This window comes from Natrix helvetica (genome assembly GCF_964273705.1).
Source record: "Natrix helvetica genome assembly, chromosome: 5".
In the NCBI taxonomy this organism is placed as follows: domain Eukaryota; kingdom Metazoa; phylum Chordata; class Lepidosauria; order Squamata; family Natricidae; genus Natrix; species Natrix helvetica.
The window spans coordinates 148,788,556-148,811,579 of NC_138551.1; the positions used below are offsets into that span (position 1 = coordinate 148,788,556).

At 46.2% G+C, this 23,024-nt stretch overlaps 1 protein-coding gene across 1 annotated transcript in view; it reads right to left on the minus strand.

Annotated features, from left to right (window-relative positions):
* Positions 1 to 19,702, minus strand: part of LOC309393170 (uncharacterized protein C1orf159) — a 39,082-nt gene extending 19,380 nt beyond the window's left edge. The window contains exons 1-3 of the mRNA XM_081955077.1: positions 19,598 to 19,702; positions 8,407 to 8,497; positions 1,859 to 1,934 (exon numbers count right to left, since the gene is read on the minus strand). Of these exons, the coding sequence (XP_081811203.1) occupies positions 1,859 to 1,934; positions 8,407 to 8,478 (148 nt within the window). The 5' untranslated portion in view covers positions 8,479 to 8,497; positions 19,598 to 19,702. The remainder of the gene's footprint in view (positions 1 to 1,858; positions 1,935 to 8,406; positions 8,498 to 19,597) is intronic.
* Between the last annotated feature and the right edge of the window lie 3,322 nt (positions 19,703 to 23,024).

Sequence of the window (23,024 nt, forward strand, 5' to 3'; positions counted from 1 at the left end):
GAAGAGGGAGGGGAGAAGAAAGAATGAATTGGAAATAAGGAAGGAGGGAGGAAGGAAGGGAAGAGGGAGGAAAGAATGAATTGGTAATGGGGGAGGGAGGGAGTGAAGAGGGAGGGAGGGAAGAAAGAATGAATTGGAAATAAGGAAGGAGGGAGGGAGGAAGGAAGGGAGGGAAGAAGGAGGAAAGAATGGATTGGAAATGAGGGAGGGAGGGAAGAAAGAAAGAAAGAAGGAGGAGGGAGGAAAGAATAAATTGGAAATAAGGAAGGAGGGAGGGAGGGAAAAATGAATTGGAAATGAGGGAGGGAGGATGGAAGGAAGGAAGAGGGAGGAAAGAATGAATTGGAAATGAGGGAGGGAGGAAGGAAGGAAGAGGGAGGAAAGAATGAATTGGAAATAAGAAAGGAGGGAGGGAGGAAGGAAAGAGGGAGGAAGGAAAGAATGAATTGGAAATGGGGGAGGGAGGAAGGGAAGAGGGAGAGAGGGAGGGAAGGAGGAAAGAATGAATTGGAAATAAGGAAGGAGGGAAGAAGGAAGGAAGAGGGAGGAAGGAAAGAATGAATTGGAAATGGGGGAGGGAGGAAGGGAAGAGGGAGGGAGGGAGGGAAGAAGGGAGGGAGGAAAGAATGAATTGGAAATAAGGAGAGAGGGAGGGATAGGCGCAGACCTCCCCTTTCAACCCAACTTAGGATCACTGTTCTTTCATCTCCCTTGTACTGAAAATCAGCATTGCAATTTTATTGTAGTGGCAGAAATAAACCTGGCAGTGATTTTTGACAGCGTTTAAAAAGAAAAGAAAGAAAAGAAAAGAATGAAAACAGAGAAAGTTCTCTTTTTTTCCCCCTCCCTCTTCCTTTGATCCATTAACTTTGCTAGATACAGAACCTTACCACCTCGACTTAGCCTTCTACTGCCGTACCGTTCCAACGTCAAGCCCCTCGGCGAGACGGACCGCAAATAAACGTTGCGAAGAAACAAACAGCTATTCGTTTCACTAGGGCATGAAGGCAGCGAGAAAGAGAAGGGGAAGTGGGCTCATCTTTTAGCTTTACGTCTAAGGAGCTTGCCGTTTTGAAATAATGAAGGAGGAAGGGGAATATACTGGGTTCAAAAATAAAGGGAGACTAGTATAGATCTATTTCAAGCTATTTAGCTCTCATCAGCTAGCCATACCCTTACTGGGATTTGAACCCAAATCCCAGTAAGGGTATGGCTAGCTGATGAGAGCTAAATAGCTTGAAATAGATCTATACTAGTCTCCCTTTATTTATTTATCAGCACAAATACAACATTTGTGTATGTAGGTATGTAGGTATATGTGTGTGTGTGTGTGTGTGTGTGTGTGTGTGTGTGTGTGTGTATGTATGTATATATATATATATATATATATATTTATATATATATATATATATATATATATATATATATATATATATATATATATATATATATATATATATATGTATGTATATGTATATTTGTTTTTGTAGATTTTCACGGGTTGCAAAGACAATCTCAACCTTACACGGGAAAAGACCCAAATACAACAAAACCAGCATATATATATATATCCCACAGGAGGATAGCGCCAAAACTTTTTTTAAAAAACATTGGTATCGCTTGATTAATTTCAACCTTGATTCCAGGAGGGATTTTTGAAAAGTGGGTGGGAGCTCAAACAAATGAACGGGATAAGATTTTTCACAACGCTAAAGCGGGCGGAAGGCTGAAAAGCGGCGGTATTCCTTGCCGCTGGAAGGAGACCATGGAGAAAGCCATCTGTCCTCGGGATCGGCTTCTCCGGGTATGAAAATGCTGCTCCCCCCCCCCCGCAGGCCCAACCACGCTAACGGCCTACCTGGAGTGCATTGGCTGTTGGCGAGACAGGTGCTGTTGGCCTCCATTGTATCGACACAGCATTCCGCGTCCGACTCCTAGTTGTGCAAAGAGGAAATAAACAGTGCATTTTTCCAAAGTTTCGTTTGCTTAGCACTCCGTTTTGTAATCGCTTGCTCCTCTGCATGTGTGTATTCTGTTAAGATACAGCCTGTTGTGCCTTAAAACGGCTTTTACTGTACTGCCATAAACTGGATTCTACTGTACAGCACAGTGGAGTTGCCATGGTAACGGCTTCACAGTATTTCACAAGGAGGCTCCTTCTGGTGAGGGAAAAAAATCCAACATTAAAAATTATGTTTGGTCTGGACATTTGTGAATGTCTAATACAGGATTGAGGGACGCGGCGGCTCAGTGATGCTGAGCTTGTCCATCAGAAAGGTCGGCAGTTCGGCGGTTCGAATCCCTAGCGCCATGTAATGGAGTGAGCTCCCGTGACTTGTCCCCGCTTCTGCCAACCTAGCAGTTCGAAAGCACGTAAAAATAATGCAAGTGGAAAAAAATAGGGACCACCTTTGGTGGGAAGGCAACAGCGTTCCGTGCGCCTTCGGGAGTTGAGTCATGCCAGCCATATGACCACGGAGACGTCTTCGGACAGCGCTGGCTCTTCGGCTTTGAAACGGAGATGAGCGCCCCCTCCCGGGAATGACTAGCACATATATGCGAGGGGAACCTTTACATTTAACTCTATGATTGGGATAAACAAATACCCGGGCCACGCATGGTTAACAGCTAGTTTGACAAATAAATAAATAAATAATAAATAAATAAATAAATAAATAAATAAATAAATAAATAAATAATAAATGAATAAATAAATAAATAAATTTCCCCACCGGAGTGAAAACCCATCCAGTCTCCATCTTGATTGTCGGCGGTTTCCTTTTGACTTCCTGCCCAGAGTCATTTGGCTGGACGCCATCCCAGCCAGCTCACCACGAACATTTAAAAAGCACATTTTCTCTTCCCGCAAAGAATTCTGCGCCGGGCATAAAATAAGCTCTCCGCGTTCCTGCGGTGTTCCACTGTGAAAGCTGCTGTTTGATTGACCATCTGGAGCCCCGTTTCCCCAGGAGGGGAACACCGTGGTCTCGCCTTTTGTAAGTGAGGTTTGCGGCTCGGCCGGGGCTCCAAGGCAAGACCCCTCCCTCCCCCAAGTTGGTTTCACCCCCCGTTCCCCAAGATTGGTGGGATCGATTGGGAAAAGCGTCCCTTCTAAATGAGTTGTCAAGAACACAAACGCCCGGCGATCTCCAGCCAAGCTTTTCACGCAGACTTATTGTCTTCTTGGCAAGCTTTACTCGCTCGAATGCTTTAAGGCCTGCTGATCTCGAACGGTATTTTCCTCTTCTTGAAGTTGTAGCACGCCGTACGGCCGGCGGGCTCTGGAATTGATCGATGGCACAGACAAAAGAATAATTCAACCGGGGCACTGGGCTTGGGGTTTCAAAAGCGGAGAGAGATGAAGATATATACACTTGCCGTTCCCGGGATAACTTTGGGCAAACTTTGACGTGAGGAAGACAGGTAGTTCTTGAACTGACAACAGTTCATTTAGCGAGTGTTTGAAGTTACGACAGTCCTGGAAAAAGTGGCTTATGCGCATGCGCAGAAGCAAAAAACAAGATGATGGCGCCTACGCCACCGCCGATAGAAAGACAGCTTGCATAAAATAAAGACCGGTTTTAAGGTCCTATTTGTTGTATTGGTGCCTCTGATCGAACAAAAAAAAAATTCTACGTAACGGCTGATTTAGGAGAAATATATATATATATATAAGATGTTGCTCCTATCTTCGGCTGCCAGAAGATTTTAATGGCGGCCTAAAAGATGACGTTAAACTAAGTCAGCTGAATTTAAATTTGGGTTATTCTGAACACGGCAAGGTGCAACCTAAAAAAGGCATCTAAATTTCAAAAAATGTGGAAAAGAACAATAAAATATGGCTTGGATACTTCTGAATCTCGGAGCCAAAACTAGGGCCTATATTTGGAGATGGATGAGGCAGAGGGAGAACATTTTTCAGAGGATAGCTTTTGGGAAAGAAAACAAGAAAAAAAAATCCGCCTCTGCCTCCCAGAAATTTGCCTCCTAGCAGCAAACAGCAAACAGCTGGTTTCAGTTTCAGCACAGCCTGATTAGCACAAGGGGAAAAAAATCTACCTCTCTGCCTACCAGCAATTTGCCTCCTTACAGCAAACAGCCAGTTTCTGTTTCAGCACAGTCTGATTAGCACAAGCAGCTGTTGGTTGGGCCTCCCGATGATCAGCTGTTTCAGGCTGCAGAGATTGCCATAGCCTGTTGCTGCCTCGGCACACCCCGGCCGCGCGGGTTGTAATGGGGAGTACCAGATACTCCCACGTAACACCACTCCTGCGCGAGCTGCACTGGCTGCCTGTGGTTTTTCGGATGCGTTTCAAGGTTCTGATCACCATCTTTAAAGCGCTCCATGGCACAGGACCTAGTTACTTGCGGGATCGCATCCTCCCACATACATCCCTGCGGCCAATTCGCTCTCACAGGGAGGGGCTTCTCCAGGTGCCGTCCACTAGGCAATGCCAGCGGGCGGCGCCAAGGAGTAGGGCCTTCTCTGTGATGGGCCCAACCCTCTGGAATGACCTCCCCCCCGATATTAGAACCACCACGGACTTCCGCTCCTTCCGACAAAAATTGAAGACTCACCTGTTCCGATTAGCTGGCCTGGCATAATTATAACTGTTATAACTGTTACCTCCTGGAAATATATTTTTAACCGGTATTTTAAGGGTATTGTTTTAAATTTAATTGATTTTAGGGTTTTAAAGCCATATTTATATTCTTGCTGTACAGTTCTTTTAATTCTTTTAACCTCCTCCATATTTATCTATTTAATGAATTTTACTGTGGATGATGTATTTGCTGTGTGGACTGTACACCGCCCCGAGTCCCTTTTGGGAGAGGGGACGGTCTAGAAGTGCAAATAAATAAATAAATAAATAAAATTTTCAGCCTCCGCATCCCATTTTTCGGGTTCCGCGCGAACAATTTTCCACCCGTTCCAGGCGGCGAGGATCAAAATAGGCAGAAAAATGGGGTATGCAGAGGCGGTAATAGGCTATGGCAATCCCTGCAGACTGAAACAGCTGATGGTCGGGAAGCGATTCCAACTGACAATCAGCTGCTTGTGCTAATCAGGCTGTGCTGAACCTGAAACAGGCTGTTCACTGTTGGCTGCAAGGAGGCAAATTGCTGGGAGACAGAGACCAAAAGGTGAGAGCCAGAGGGTGAACAGGGCTACATTCGGTGAATAAGACACACCCAAATTTTCACCCTCTTTGGGGAAAAAGCTGGTCTTATACTCTGAACAATACGGTAGCTCTACCAGGCCGGGAAATTCTGACAAGGAAAGAAATCTTTTCTTGCCTTTTTAGAGGAAAAAAAAATGAGAGCAATTTCTGTTCAGAACAGACTGTAAGTTACCGGTTTGGGGAATTCTTGCTGCTCCTCGAACAGAAATCTAACCTGCCCCGATTTGGAAATGCTGTAAATCAAGATTAATGCAGTGAGTCACCTACGAGCCGGTAGAAGGGATATAATTCAGCCTTTGTAAAATCATACTGGGAGGGATTAAGTCAGGCATTGTCCAGGTGGAAGAGTGTTTTTCAACTTCGGCAACATGGAGGCGTGTGGACTCCAACTCCCAGAATTCCCCAGCTAGCATAGCTGGGGAATTCTGGGAGTTGAAGTCCACACATCTTCAAGTTGCCAAAATGGAAAAAAAACCACTGGCCTGGAGCAGTGGTGGGTTGCAAACCTTTTTACTACTGGTTCGGGCGCACTTCCATGCGCGCTCGTGCGCAACGTTTCTATGCGTGCGCGGAAGCATCTGGGTGGGTGGGCGGAGCCTCCCACCACTGCTACTACTGGTTCGGCTGAACCGGGAGCAACCCACCACTGGTCCGGAGGAGGGAGAGAAAGAGAAAGTGAGTGACGTATGAGGCTGGGTGAGAAGCAACCTAGAACTAAGGAGAAACTTCCTAACAGTGAGGACAATTAACCAGCGGAACGGCTTGCCACTAGAAGTTGTGAATGCTCCATCACTAGAAGCTTTTAAGAAGAGACTAGACCGCCGTTTGCGCAGGTAGGGTCTCCTGCTTAAGCAGGGGGTTGGACTAGAAGACCTCCAAGGTCTCTTCCAGCGAGGGCAGTACAGAACAACAGACTTGGAAGGGATCTTGGAGGTCTTTTAGTCCAACCTCCTGCTCAAGCAGGAAACCCTATACCGTTCCAGACAAACGGTGCACCCACAACATCTGGTGGCAAGCTGTTCCCCTGGTCAATTGTTCTCACTGTCAGGAAATTACTCCTTTGTTCTAGGTTGTTTCCCTCCTGGATTGGCTTCCATCAGGGGTGGGTTCCTGCCAGTTCTAAGCTCTTCTATAGAAGAGGTTCCACAAATCTACCGTGCCATTTAGAAACGGTTCCAGCTGCCTCCCCCCGCCCATCCGCACATCATCAAGATGAAGAGCGAGAGGAGGAATTCTGGGAGTTGAAGTCCACAAGTCTTAAAGCTGTCAACTTTGAACACCCCTGGAGTTTTTTTTCTAAAGGGTTAGGGGTGCAAGGTCTTGTAACTTGACAGCTTTAAGACTTGCACACTTCAATGCCAGAGTTCCTGAGCCAACATGACTGGAGGAGGAATTCTGGGAGTTGAAGTCCACAAGCCTTAAAGCTGTCAAGTTTGAGCACCCCTGGGTTTTTTTTTTCTAAAGGGTTAAAGGTGCAAGGGTCTTGTAATTTGACAGCTTTAAGACTTGCGTGCTTCAAATGCCAGAGTTTCTGAGCCAACATTTTGGTTGCTAAGCAAGAGCGTTGTTAAGTGAGTTTCACCACATTTTACAAGTTGGCCATGCCCATCCAGTCACATGGCTGGCAAGCCACTCCCACCCGGTCACATGGCTGGCAAGCCACTCCCACAAAGCAGACCACACCTACAGAAGAGGTTCTAAAAATTTTTGAAACCCACCACTGGTTTCCATCCATTGCTTCATTAGATTGCATTACATTAGATTGTAGGAAGCCTTGAAAAATCTAGTAAGGAAATCCTTCTGAAACAAGGTCCCGGGCTGCCTGGTGGATCAACAGAATATCTAGAGAGAAGAGCAACCAGGAGGATGAGGGGACTGGAGACTGAAACATACGATGAACGGTTGCAGGAACTGGGCATGGCTAGCCGAGTGAAGAGAAGGACCAGGGGAGACAGGAGAGTAGCGTTCCAATATTTGAGGGGCTGCCACTGAGAGGGGGGGGTTTCCCAAGCTATTTTCCAAAGCACCCGAAGGCCAGACAAGGAATAATGGATGGAAACTGAACAAGGAGAGATTAAACCTGGAAATCAGGAGGAACTTTCTGACAGTGGGAACAATCAACCGGTGGAACAGAAGTTGCCTTCGGAAGTTGTGGGAGCTTCATCGCCGGAAGCTTTCAAGAAAAGATTGGGCTGCCATCAGTCAGAAATGGCGTAGGGTCTCCTGCTTGAGCGGGGGTGGTGGTGGACTAGATGACCTACAAGGTCCTTTTTGAACTCTGTAAATCTGTCATATCTTCAATTTGCAATCTGGAAACAAATTCCTCTTTTATTCACATAGAGGTGGCAGAGGATTTCTACAGAAAACAGGGGTGGTTTTTTTTGGGGGGGGGGAGTTTAAAAACAAACAAACAGCCTTCTCATTCACAAATCCAGGCTGATCCGATCTACAGACTTAATATCCTTTGGAGTGATCAGTAATCACAAGTGGAAATCAGGATTAAGACCCTGCGGTCTTCCAGAGCCACATTAGGGACACTCGCTGGAGGAACAGATGGCTGAACCTCCCTCGTAGCATCCTCAGAGTAGGGAGAAGAGGAACCCAATGTGGCTTGTTAGAGACGTAACTTAGCCCGGGAGTAGTGCCGTCAATCAACCCACCAGCCAATGAGCCAACAGTGGGTTATGCTACTTATAAAATTCCTGTCTCCAGGTCACGAGTTTCAGTGGCTAAACCTGAGCCTCTCTCTTCGATTTTCAATCTCTTCCTTTTTATTTTGGATTAGCCGATAACCTGGTATTGCCTGGGAATTTATTTATTTATAGGGGGAAAATGTCCGGACCAAATGTAATTTCTCATGTTGGATTTCCCCCCTTACCAGAGGGAGCCCCCTGGTGGAGTACTGTGAAGCTGTTACCAGGGCAACTCCAGTGTGCTGTACAGTGGAAGCCATTTTACAGCAGTAAAGTAGAAGCCATTTTATGGCAGTACAGTAGAAGCCGTTTTAAGGCACAACAGGCTGTATCTTAACAGAACACAGACACCGAGGGGTGTTTAGGGGTGTCTTACCCCCACAGTATTTTTTTCCAGAGAGTAAGTCATCTGTGTACCACGTTTGGTTGAAATTGTTTGAGGCGTTCCAGAGTTATGCTGGAAGACACATACACACAGCCATTTTTATACATATAGAAGATTTCAGCCAACAGCCACAAGCCATACCTACCAAGCTGTCAGTGGATTTGCTGGTGACTTCTGCTCCCAGCACAGTTAGAAGGAAGACGCAGGGCACGGCCATGGCTAAGATGGAGCAAAGCCTACGAAGAAAATAAAAGAATATATTATGTGTGTGTATGTATGTATGTAACACAAACACATTCTTATTTCCCTGGCTCAGCTGATAAAGGAGGAGAAACCTGTGGCATAGTGGCTAAGACTCTTGCCTAGTGTATAATACAGCCCAGGTTCGAATCCCAGTAAGGGTATGGCTAGCTGATGAGAGCTAAATAGCTCGAAATGGATCTATACTGGTCTCCCTTTATTTTATCAGTACAAATACAACATATATATATGTGTGTGTGTGTGTGTGTGTGTGTATATATATATATACACACACACACACACATATATATATATATATACATATACATATATATATATATAGTGTGTGTGTGTGTATTGCGTCACAACCCCTGGTATGCCCAAATATGGGAGGGAGCATACTGCTTCCCTTTTCTGTCTATCGGCTCACCCTAGGAGCCATCCAGGCAGAAAGCCATTTTTTTAATGTTGCCTCGTTATTTATTTATCAGCACAAATGCAACATATATTCAGCAAAAGAGAGGCAGAACGGTAAGAAATACAGGTAGCCCTCAACTTACAAGAGTTCATTTAGCGACCGTTCATAGTTACAACGGTGCTGGAAAAAAGTGACTCATGACCACGTTTCACACTTACGACTGTTGCACACACACACACCCCTACAGTCACGTGATTTACATTCGGATGCTTTGAGAACCCATTCACGCTGCAGTCAGTGGTGGGATTCAAATTTTTTTACCACCAAGGAACAGAAGTTGCCTTCGGAAGTTGTGGGACTGCCATTTGTCAGAAATGGTGTAGGCAGGGTCTCCTGCTTGGGCAGGGGGTTGGACTAAATGACCTACAAGGTCCCTTCCAACTCTTTTAATCTGATAGATAGATAGATAGATAGATAGATAGATAGATAGATAGATAGATAGACAGACATGTAGATAGATAGATAGATAGATAGATAGATAGATAGATAGATAGATAGATAGATAGATAAATATAGATAGATAGCTAGATAGACAGATAGACAGATAGATAAATAGATAGATGATAGATAGATGATAGATAGATAGATGATAAATAGATAGATAGATAGATAGATAGATAGATAGATAGATAGATAGATAGTTATACATATATAGGTAGGTAGGTAGGTAGGTATAGATAGACATAAGTAGGTAGGTAGATATATATATTAGATAGATAGATAATTGATAGATTAGATAGGTAGATTAGATTCATAGGCAGGCAGGGAGACATAGGTAGGTATAGATAGATAGAGACAGACATATAGATAGAGAGAGAGAGAGAGAGAGAGAGAGAGAGAGAGGGAGGGAGGGAGGGAGACATAAGTAGGTAGGTAGGTAGTTAGATAGATTAGATAGATAGATGATTGATAGATTAGATAGGTAGATAGATTAGATATATAGGCTGGCAGTTAGGCTGGCAGGTAGGTAGATTAACAGAGTTGGAAGGGACCTTGTAGGTCATCTAGTTCAAATAGCTTTTTGCACATCCAGCCACACCCAGCCTGGACATGCAAACATCAGAAGAAGAAATCTACTTTTAGCAATTTTGTATGAATCAACCCTTGGGAAAATCCCAAGGATGCAAAACTTCCCAATTTGGATTATCAGCTTTCGACCTAAGTTTTATGAAAAACAGACATTTTTGAGAAGGATGAAAAACCCTGGTTACTTGGGGTGATCAGAGAGAGTTTGCAAACAGTCCCAAGCCGTTGCAAAACCAAGCTCTTCCACCCCTCTCCTACCTTAGAAACCAAAACGAAGGGACCCAAAATGAGTTACGTCTTATAAAACTCCCGAGAACGATAACAACTCTTGCGAAGCCATTCGCGTGGCGGTATTAATTTCTAATTTGGCATGCACAATTGGGAAGCAAATTTCAGGAAACATCAAAAGGCAATTTTGATCAAATTAAAAGAGAGAGGCTTAAAAAAGAAAAAGAATAATAATAATAATAATAAAGCGAAAAGGAATCTGATGAAGTACATGAGAACAAATTGGCTTTTTGATAAGCCCCAAATTGGGGGGGGGGAAGATGGGCCTCCTTGAAGTGATAATTGAACGTCCTTTTTTCTCGCCCATCTTTAGAAAATGAAGCATCTTTTTAATCTCCCCAAAATTACCAAGTGCAGCTTGCGAAGCACAGAGAGAAGGAATGAAAGCTTTTCGCATCCATCAGTTTCAAACCAAACAGAACGGAGTTGTTTTATTCCTGGGAATTTATCGCGTCAAGGACCAAGCGAAGGCATTAGGGGGGGGGGGGGAGTGAAGAACGGAGTGAAAATACACCGTTTCCACTCTCACATCAGAGACGCATCAAAGCTTTGCGGCCTGTGAAAGCGGAGGGCTCGGATGGCTTCCTGTTATTGGGTGCATCAAACGGAGAGGCATAGAAATTTCTCATTTTGCAAAACTGCAGGAGATTAAGGGTCCTTGATGCAATCCATTGACTTGGATTTTTTTTTTAAAAAAACCCTCAATCCTAGGATCAAAGGGCTACTAGCTCTGATCAGACTTGTATCGGACTGCTGCTGTGGCCTGCTGGCGACTAGTAGAGCCGGCAGCAAAGTCGGACAGTGAGGAGATTGGGGAGGAACATGGGCCAGTCCTGGGGGCTGAGGAAAGCTCGGACGAGGGCTCTGTGTCGGAGGCAGGGAGGGAGTTAGACAGCAATGAGGCAGAGGAACAGCTGGAGCCTGTTCCCAGTGTGAGCAGGCGCAGAGCTGCCAGAACAACTAAGAAAGCAGGGTCGACTTGGGAGTAAAGCCACACCTTGGAGGTGATTGGCCCCACCACCCAAGGAAACAAAAGAGAAGCGAACGGGGAGGGGGCTTTTGCAGGAAACAATTAGCGCCTTCGGTTGTTTCAAGAGTGGAAAGTTCTGTTTGTGACGATAAGAGACTCGGTGCCAAGTGTTTGGAAACTAGTTATCTGGCAGCTCGCCAAGTGAGATAAGGTTCGTGTTGATAAATATTCCTCTGAAACACTGTTTGCCAAGCCTTGCTGACTGTGAATGAAAGGAATTCACAGTCGGGTAAATAAAAGAGGTTTTGCCGGGACCCAGACTTTGCTTCATGCCCGTTAAGGAAGCCTAAGTCAGAACAACTGCGACATGTAGGTTTAAATAGACAAAGCATCTCTGTTCTAAGAGTCCACTGCCCACATCTGGCAGAGGTGTCAGAGGAGCAAAAGGGGAGTGGAGTTTGCAGGAGACAATTAGTTTGCTTAATTGGTTCGTGAGACTCCTTGCCAAGTTTTGCAGAGATCGGCCTGGCAGCTCTCCAAGACAGATAAGGTCTGTGTTCGTAAATCCTCCCTCGAAAGACTTTGCTGGATGTGAAGGAGCAGAATTCACAGCAAATTAATAAAAGGAGTTTTTCTCGGGACCAGGAGTTTGATTCATGCTCTCAGATCAGAAGACCAGGGTTGACAAATATTGTATCACAAACGTCTTGTTTTTTGTTAATATCAGCAGGGGGAAATAAACAAAAACAACCTTCATTCCTTCCAGCTTGCCAAAAACCATTGAACTGAGCCTCTGGCTGTTCAGTGGCCTGATGAATCCTTTTCCAAATCTGGAATTTAACCAAGAAGATGTGACAGTTTTATTTGGGGACAAGCGGGTTTATTTTGAAAGCAGGTTTTTTTTTTCCTTTTTAAACCAGCCTGAAAAATGAGAAGGCTGTCTCAAAGGGAAATCGGCGACCTGCCCATTTTATCCATTTCGCGCCAGTAGCTGTGCCAAAATAGATCTACCTTCCATCTCGTTTAGAAAAGAAGAAAAACTGGAGCCCGTCGTAGGAAGGATGGGGTTAGCAGGATGGGTCACATCCCCGCCCGCGCGGCTCCTTTGATCGTGTCCTTATCAACCAGGCAAGAATTATTTACGGAGCGATTTTTCTCGCCTGCCACAAATTTGTAAGAGGCTCGGGCGAACATTTGCTCTCTGGCTGCTGGTCTGGCATTTATCTGCTTTTACGGCCCCGAGAATTGATCTGTCTCTTTTCAAGATGGAACGGCTGATGTTTTTATCCTGGCTAAGCCTATATTTCTCACGCGCCTTCGCACAGACTGGATTCGCTGGGCAGAACGGCTGTCCGGTTCACCGCTGGGCTGAATTGCAGGCTTTAGATTAACGGGAGTTGGAAGGGATCTTGTAGGTCATCTAGTCCAACCACCACCACCCCGCCCAAGCAGGAGACCCTACACCATTTCTGACAGATGGCAGCCGAGTCTCTTCTTGAAAGCTTCCAGGGATGAAGCTCCCACAACTTCTGGCTAACAGAAGAATAACAGAATAACGGAGTTGGAAGGGACCTTGTCGGTCATCTAGTCCAACCCCCCCTCCTAAGCAGGAGACCCTACACCATTTCTGACAAATTGCAGCCCAGTCTCTTCCAGGGATGAAGCTCCCACAACTTCCAAAGGCAATTTCTCTTCCTTTGGTAGATTGTTGTGTCAGGAAATTCCTTCTTATTTCCAGGTTGAATCTCTCCTTGTTCAGTTTCCATCCATTATTCCTTGTCTGGCCTTCAGGTGCTTTGGAAAATAGCTTGATTCCCTGCTCTGTGGCAGCCCCTCAAATATTGGAAGTCTGCTCTCCTTCCTCCCCTGGTCCTTCTCTTCCCTAGACCAGCCAGGCCCAGTTCCTGCAACCATTCATCGTATGTTTTAGCCTCCAGTCCCCTAATCATCCTGGTTACTCTTCTCTGCACTCTTTCTAGAGTCTCAATCTCTTTTTTACATCGTGGCAACCAAAACTGAATGCAGTACTCTAGGTGTGGCCTTACTAAGGCCTTATAGAGTGGTGTTAGTACCTCACTTGATCTTGAATCAAAGCGTCTCCTGCTTAGGAGACGTATCGCACAAGGATGGTTTAAAGCTGCTTTTCTCCCTTTGTCGTTCTAATTTTGAACAGTCACTAAGTGAACGGATGTAAATCAAGGACTACCGGAATTTTTGGAAAGAGTTCCCAAATAATCCAGGACTGAGGAGCCAAGCGGTCTCTCAATCAGCCTCTTCTTTAGGATAACAATTTAGCAAGGAGGCAGGATACAGATATAAATAGCATTGAGAAGCCCTCTGCTTCTGAAACACAATGGGGGGGAAAGCACACCACAAGGTGATCTAAAAACCAGCCCGTTTCTTTGCAGCCTATTTTGTCCCCCAAAAGCCATCTCAGCGGCCTGGGCTCCTGCTATTTTGATCACACCTGCCAACTTCTCAGGCCCTTGGAGACTGGGATAGTGTTCTGGGCGAGGCTTCCCGAGAGCAGGAAGCAAACTCTTTGTCCCGACAAAAACCCCATCTTATTAATTGACTGTGAATTCTGCTCCTTCACATCCAGCAAAGTCTTTCGAGGGAGGATTTACGGTCACAGACCTCATCTGGCTTGGAGAACTGCCAGGCGGATCTCGGCAAAACTTGGCAAGGAATCTTGGAGAGTCAGGAACCAATGAAGTGAGCTAATTGTCTCCTGCAAACTCCACTCCCCTTTCGCTTCTCTTTTATTTCCTCTGGGAGGGGCCATACATCGTCCACCTGTGGCCTTACTCCCAAGTCGACCCTTGTTCTTTAGCTGTTCCCTCCCTCTGGCAACTCTGCGCATGCGCACACTGGAAACAGGCTCCAGCTGTTCTTCTGCCCCACTGATCTCCGACTCCGAAGGCAGCTGATAACTGTCAGAGGGCCCTGGCCCTCTCTCTGCCTCCGACACAGAGCCCTCATCAGAGCCTTCCCCAGACTCCAGGACTGGCCCATCTTCCTCCCCAACCTCCTCACTGTCCGAATCTGCTGCCAGCTCCACTGGTCGCTGGTGGGCCACAACCGATAGGGTCTCCTGCTAGAGCAAGGGGTTGGACTAGAAGCCCTCCAAGGTCCCTTCCAACTCTTGTTATTCTGTATTCTGTCTTGTCCAGGCCGAGCACAAGATTTTAACTAAAGCGGTGGCTAGTATCTCGCCTTGCCACTCGTCAGTTTCAGTAAGATAACAGTATACGGAGAAATGAAAAAAAAAAAGCACCTTGGGTCCAAAAGTCATCTTAACGGACAAATTTATAAATTAGACCGTTCGCATCGATCCTTTTCTCTTTTTAACCAACTGAATTGGCAACGAAAATGGGAAAATTATTCCGAGTTTTCACAAAGGACCTCGCCCCTCCTGCCTCCGTGCTTCCCCACCGACAGTGAAACCCACCCGTTGCGCTTCCATTCTCTGGCGCTGCTACTCAGCCGAGCTGTGCGCGAGCAGGGGTAAAGATTTCTAATACTTGAATAGTTAAGCTGATTAAAAGAAGCCGGGCGATCAAAGCAGGCCATTAATCGGGATTGTAAGGCAAAGAATGGCTTGTCAATTTAAAAAAAAAAAAAAACTGCCAGCAACTCGGTTTCTATAAAACAGCTTTCCCCGTACGTGTGTTAAGCTCATGTCGGAGCAGGAAGCGAATATTTCCAAGGATCCAGGCACACTTCGGATTACAGCTCTGGTTTCTTCAAAATTCTCCCAGTTTGGGTTGGTTCTAACAACCAGGCGTGGCAAAATTATGGTGGGAAAATCTCTGGTAGGCATGGCGCAGGGCCAGCTGTGTTGGTGTAACACGGGGGAGAATATTTGTGCAGGAATCCCGGTTCTTTGCTATACGGTAGTGCAGGGCTGGCAACCCGCAGCTCTGGAGCCGCCTATGGCTCCGGAGCTGCATGTGGCTCTTTCATCCCTCTGCTACGGCTCCCTATCGCCAGTGAGCACCACAATTTTGAGAGGAGCTTCCGGTTAGGGGAGGGGAAGCAGGGCGCGCCAGGAGGAGACTCTACGGCAAGGGGCAGGTTTTCCGGTCAGCTCCACAATTGATAGGGCTTTCGGTTAGGACAGGTAGAGGAAAAAGGATGCCACGCTAGGAGGAGACTATGGTGAGGGAATGGGAGTTCCAATCGGCTCCACAATTGATAGGGCTTTCGGTTAGGACAGGTAGAGGAAAAAGGATGCCACGCTAGGAGGAGACTCTATGGTGAGGGAACTGGACTTCCGGTCAGCACCACAATTGATAGGGCTTTCGGTTAGGACAGGTAGAGGAAAAAGGATGCCACGCTAGGAGGAGACTCTATGGTGAGGGAACTGGACTTCCGGTCAGCACCACAATTGATAGGGCTTTCGGTTAGGACAGGTAGAGGAAAAAGGATGCCACGCTAGGAGGAGACTCTATGGTGGGGGAACCAGACTTCCGGTCAGCTCCAGAATTGAACGGGGGGCTTCCGGTTATGACTTTTGTAGCGCTTTGAGTGTTTAACGTTGCCAACCCCTGTGCTAGTGTATGTGTGAGGCCAGATTGGAGTGTTTCTTAAGTCTTTCTCACACACTGGAATTGCTGCTCCCTCCTTCCCATCCTTCCTCGGTCGCCTTCTGCGCGTTCTCAGAGTCCCTCTTCCCATTCCAAGGCTGACATCTCCGTGGATGAGGCGGACTCTCTGTTCCTCCACCCCACAAGGAGACTCACACATCTCTGAGCTTTCAAGGAAAGCTTTTCGCGCCACAACTGGGAACATCGAAGCCGCAGCTTCAAAACGCACGTCAAAAAAAAAAAATCATCGTCGCGCATCGCAAAACTCAAGGGCGAGGGAATTAATCAGAGGAAAGAATATAAACGGATCGGTTAGATAAATTTAATTTGGAATATAAATGAGGGTGATTAGAGCCAGGGCCCGGAAGGAAGGCACGGACCACAAGCTTCATTCAACAAAATTCCCCCCCCCCCCCCATTTCAAATCTTTAAAAGGCCAACAAAACCAACCGGTTCCCCGATCTTTCAATTATCTAGCCAAAGTTTTCCAAGGCTCAGGTAAATCCCTCTTGGTCACAGCTGCTCTGCTTCTTTCCTTAATGACCCGAGGGCCAGACTGGATGCAACCAATTGGAAAGTTTGCAAAAATTTGAAAAAGCTGCAGCTCGCCTCGCCAAATTCCTAGGTAGCAGAGCATTCATCGGGGATGATCTACGCCGGCACGTGGGGCTTTTCCTAAAAAATTATATCCATAGCACCACGGGGGTGATGAAATTGTTGAGCTCCGTGTATTAAAAATAACGAAACCTCAAGAGGTGAAGCAGCTATTGGTACCTTGGGAAACTTCAACCAATTGTTGGAAACGGAGGCCGATTGGAGGTGTCCTTTCTCTTACAACTGTTTGCCAGACTTCCAGAACTTGCTGAGCTAGTTACCCTGCCCAGATTTTGACTCATCGCCTTCCTTGAGTCATTCCAGGAATTGGGTTCAAAAGACACCGAGCATTTCTTTCGCGCTTGTTTTGCCTTCAAAGGTACAAAAAGCCTGCACGAACTTCAATGAAATAATAGAGGATTTTCCCCAAGAAATCTAGAGAAGCGATAAAGACTCTCAGAAATGTATCCTGGGTTTTATTCTCCCTTTGGGATAGGTTTCTAGTATTTGAGGGGCTGCCACAACGAGGAGGGGTTCAACTTATCTTCCAAAGCACCAGAAGGGCAGACAAGAAACAATGGATGGAAACTAACCAAGGAGAGAAGCAACCTGGAATTAAGGAGAACCTAACAGTGAGGACAACCAAGCAGTGGAAGAGTTTGCCACCAGAAAATGTAGGTGTTTCCATCTTCGGAGGTTTTTAAAGAAAAGATTAGACAGCCACCTGTCTGAAATGGTATGGGGTCTCCTGCTTGAGCAGGGGGTTGGACTAGAAGACCTCCAAGGTCCCTTCCAGCTCTATTCTGATTCTTGATTCTTCTAGTTTGCTAATTCCACAATTTTTCCTCTCTTGAAGATACCAAACTGCATTCTTTTGACCAATTCAGGAACTTCATTCTCCGAAGGAAAAAAATCCACTTTTGGAAATTCTAAAGGGGGCCAAAACATAGCACTTTATCCCACACGGGATATGTTACCACTCCTTTTTGACAATTAGAAATGTCACACTTGAGACAGTCCACCTAGCAAAGTTGTGGCTAGCTACCTCGAGATCCTGTGTTCTTCTACCCAGCTGTGTTATCCTTCTGGTTGCTAGTTCTCATGAAGGTAGGGAAGAAGGAGGAAAGCCTAAAACCCCGCCTTACCTACAGATTTTTGTCCCCCGAAAAGTGAAATCGAGAGAAAAGGCATTGCTTGTTTCCTTAGAAGACGAAAGTGGTTGAAGAAGCCACCAACCTAACTTACAGGAAGTCTGGTGACATCGCTTTTAAGGTGGCCTTTGGCCCTATAAGGGAAAGGAAGTGTAACTTTGAACACTTAGGATGTCAGTTGCATTTTGGTGGGGGATTTTTTCATGTTTCTCGCACCTGATTAGCTAGTTCCTTTCTGTACCAGCTGCAAAGGGTCAGTCATTCTCCAGCGGCAATTTCCTGTTTCTGCTTTTTCAGCCCAAACTAAGTTTTAGAGCAGCTCAGATGGCTGTGGGGAGGGAGTTCCCCACCCTGGCCTCCTCCTCATCTATCTATCTATCTATATAAAAACCAAATGCCACTCACGCATCATCACAAAATCTCCAGAACCATAAAGTCTACAAACTTGAAATTTGGCACATAGGTTCCTCTTGGCTTCTTAGGTGCTCGCTAAGAAAGGATTTTTCAAAATGACCGTCAGATCATTAGTATTTCTTATACAGTGATTAACATGCTCTGATGCTAAGGTGTTCTACTCTCCCTCCCCACCTGAAAAGAACTCTGTTCCAACTGCCAGTTGCCTCACATTCCGTTACCTCAGTTCCAACTAGCAGACGTTCCACTCCTTCACTCAGGAGCGATCTGGGGCTCCTTATAGTGCTAAATGTTGGTACCTCACCAAAATGTCTACGCCTTCCACCTATGGAACTGCATCCGGACTCAAGGTGACCGGAGCGATATTCCCTTCTGTGTTTCAATCACCGGCCACCATTGAGCCAACGGATTGTGAACTGAATTTCTCCTGCACTGCCCGATCACATAGTTTCGTCACGAAGCACAGATATCCAGCTAGTATATAAAAAGGAGCAAAAAACTGGACCCCAAATTAAAAATCGCCAAGGCTTTTTAAAAGACAACCGAGCAGAAGAGCGGAGTTCCCAAGCGACAGAGATGTAATATTACATGTGTGAATAGCAACTCCCAGGTCAGCCTGGCTGGGAGCGATGGGAAATGCACTTCTAGTTGGGCCTGAATGGGAAAGTAGAAGAGGCCGGCCGAGGCCGTGCCATAGGAGATGATGGGCAAAGTGGTCTCACCTCCCTAGGAAAGTAACACAATTCATACCAAGTCGATGGGGGATGATAGATGTTGCATTCCCCCAGATCTGGAAAGCATCGCATCAAGACTGGCTGGAAGGGGAGGATGGGTATGATAGTCCCACTGATCTAGCATTGGGAAAGGCAGGCAGGGGAGGATGGGTGCTAAGCTTTAAAGGAGACTGGGTGGGAGGGGAGGATGGGTGCTAATTTTAACTGGCCAAGCAGGCAGGGGAGGATGGCTGCTAGACTTTAAAGGGGCCAAGCAGGCAGGGGAGGATGGGTGCTAGGCTTTAAAGGGGCCAAGCAGACAGGAGAGGGTCGGTGCCAGGTTTCAAATGGGTCTGAATGGGAGGGGAGGATGGGTGCTAGGCTTTAAATGGGCCAAGCAGGCAGGGGAGGATGGATGCTAGGCTTTGAATGGGCCAAGTAGGCAGGGGAGGATGAGTGCTAGGCTTCGAATGGGCCAAACAGGCAGGGGAGGATGGGTGCTAGGCTTTAAAGTGGTCAAGCAGGCAGGGGAGGATGGGTGCTAGGCTTTAAAGTGGTCAAGCAGGCAGGGGAGGATGGGTATTGATCCCTACGCATGTGCAAAGCCTTGCATAAGGAGGAAGGCACGATTTCTGCACGCCTGTTGGCGGGGAGCAGGAGCCCCATACCCTGGAGGGGGGGCAGGGGATGATGGGTGCTGTAATCCCGCGCCCTGCAGGCGAAACTGGCATGCCGTCCCTCCCCGGGGGCCAGAGCTGGACACCTGTCCCCATAAGCCACTCCAGGAACTCCCTCGGACCCGAGATGCCCCCCAAAGGGCGGGGCCGTCGTTAGCTCCGCCCATCGCGCGCCCCCACCCCCTCGCGGCCTCACCTGAGCGCGCGGGCGCAGGAGCAGCCGTTGGCGGCGGCCGCCAACCGCGCGACCGGCTCCCGTTCGTACCCCCCGCCCTGAGACGGCGGCCCTACCTCGCGCCCGCCTGCTCCTCCCTGGGATTTGTAGTCCCGACGGCCTCGCCGCGGCCCGCCCGCGCATCGGGCGGGAAACTACGCTTCCCGTCGACCCCCGCGGCGCCGCCTCTCACCTCGCCCAGGTAGACGCCGTTCCCGCCTGGCCTCCGCTTCCCTCGTTTCCCCCCACCCCACCGCACCCCCGCGGTACCTCTCGGGAAATGTAGTTCCGAGCGGGGACGCCATGCTGAGAGGCTTAGGCCGCGGAGACTACAAGAACCAGAGATCCGCCCGGGCGGGGAGGCCATCTTGAGGTTGCTAGGAGACCAGACGCCCCTAGTTGAGGCAAAGGGTTCAGGTGAGAGAAAGTGTGGGGAGGTGTATTATGTGTGTTTGTGTTTTTTTGGGGGGGGGAATTTTTGTGCCTCATAAATTCACCTCAGCTTTAAATATATAATTTATACAATATAATTTACAATATAATTTAAAAGCTCTGGAACCTGTGCCAATTTAAACACCTCCCCAAAAAGTAGGCAAGGAGTAATATGTACCTGCACACCTGTAGGATGTAATCATCATCCTATATACGAGGCCCCTCCAATTTTAGGCCATAATTTCCCCAAAATTATGTCAGAAAATGAGACAGTGTGGATTCTGCCCTCCCCGTGCACAAAAGAATGGCATCTGTTAGGCTTTAATGGTTTAGCAGGTAATTATATATTTTATTTTAAAGAAGCCGAGCCATTCCCCCCCCCCCATTCCCCCAAAAATGTCCTCCTCAGAAAGCAACAATTGATTTTATTCTTGTCCCTATCTGTCTGTCTGTCTGTCTATCTGCCTGCCTGCCTATCTCTTTCTATCTATCTATCTATCTATCTATCTATCTATCTATCTATCTATCTATCTATCATCTATTTATCTATCTATCTATCTATCTATCTATCTATCTATCTATCTATCTATGCCTATCTATCTGTCTGTCTATCTGTCTCTATCTGCCTGCCTAACTATCTCTATCTATCATCTCTCTCTCTCTCTCTCTCTCTCTCTCTCTCTCTCTCTCTCTCTCTCTCTCTCTCTCTCTCTGTCTATCTGTCTCTATCTGCCTGCCTGCCTGCCTAACTATATCTATCTATCTATCTATCTATCTATCTATCTATCTATCTATCTATCTATCTATCATCTATCTATCTATCTATCTATCTATGCCTATCTATCTGTCTGTCTGTCTATCTATGCCTATCTATCTGTCTGTCTATCTGTCTCTACCTACCTACCTACCTACCTACCTACATTTATACATACATATACTGTACATATACTGTACATATACATATACATAGACACAGACACATATACATATACTGTACATAGGCATAGAGGCAGACATATACATATATACATACACAGACTTACACATACAGACACACACACACATATACATATACTATACATATACTCAGATATACACATACATATATACATATACTATACATAGACACAGACACATAGGTATACATATACATATACTGTACATCAGTGACGTGCAGTGAAGTTTATGGCTGGTGAGGCACTGACACAGTGGTGGGTTTCAAATTTTTTTAGACTTGTGGAATTCAACTCTGAGAATTCCACAGCCAGGCATGCTCAGTTCCGATTTAAAGTGACAGCATTTGTTTTTCTCCTTTGCGAAAGAAGATTCCTTCTTTCTTTTTCTTCTCCCTTCCCCTCCTTCCTCGTTCTCTCCCTCCCTCCCCCCTCTCTCAAACACACACACACAACACACACACAACACACACACACACACACATACACACAGAAGTTGGGTTGGACTATCTCTCCTATCCCCTTTCCTCTCTCTCACTCACTCTCTCAAACAAACACACACACACGCACACAAAGTTAGATTGGAGGGAAGAGCACCAGTGAGGAGACCACAGGAGGAGGCAGGAAGCCAGTCAAAGAGCCATACTGGAGCACACACACTTTCCCCCAGCCCCGGAAGGATCCAGCCCAGCTTCACTGATTACAGGTTTGAAAAGGCAACGTGGCTCTGCCTGCAATCAAACTACACTTGGGGAGGGAGAACACAAGACTCTGTCCTTCCCTCCAGCCTTTGCCCAAAACTCCACACCAGGAGGATGAAGTTTGAATTCCTCCCCCTCCCTCCGACCCACACGTACCTTTTCCAGCTGCTTCAGAGAGGATTTCAACTCTGTTCTTGCCTCAGGTCTTCTGAAGAAGCCCCACCCAAACGAGCGCCCTCTACTATGAGGCAGGAGAACTGCGTGCCTCATCTACGTCAGGAATTTTTAGGCTTTTACCCTTGCTTAACTCTGCTCAAGTGAACATAAAACACCTAAAGTCAGACTAGATGAGGCATGCAGTTCTCCTGCCTCATAGTAGAGGGCGCTTTTTTAGAGACATTTTTAAACAGTTAAGCAGAGTCATCCATGGTGAGGCAGCAACTAGCTCAGCCTGACCTCAGCTCTCACCTTTTTCCTTTTACATTTTTTCTTCTTCTCATGATGACAGTGGTGAGGCTGTGCCTCCCCTGCCTCACCTGACTGCACGTCACTGCTGTACATAGACATGTACATATACATCATATACATATACTTACATAGACCCAGACACATACACATAACTATACATATACTGTACATAGGCATAGAGACAGACATATACATATACACATACACAGACTTACACATACAGACACACACACACATATACATATACTATACATATACTCAGATATACACATACATATATACATATACTATACATAGACACAGACACATAGGTATACATATACATATACTGTACATAGACATGTACATATACATCATATACATATACTTACATAGACCCAGACACATACACATAACTATACATATACTGTACATAGATATATATACATATACTGTGAATATACACATACACATACATATATAATTTTATTTATGATATTTCCTTTAAACATCCATAAATACCTGGTGGGCAGTGTACTGTTTGGGTCAACATACTTTACATACAATTCTAATAAAGGTATCACACTTTAGATATACATAATTGTATTTTTTTTCCACTTCTAATTTTATTATGCAATATTATATATATACCGAAATATAAAATTACTATGCATACACAAATGTTAGCATTTTTTTAAAATAGGGAGGTTGTTTTGAGCCTGGTGGTTTGCATTTCTTCCTTTTAGGCTATAATTAAACACATAAATCAGGGGTGTCCAACTTTGGCCACATTGAGGCCTGTGGATTTCAACTCCCAGGATTCCCCGGCTGACTGTCGGGGGAATTCTGGGAATTGAAGTCCACAGGTCTTAAAAG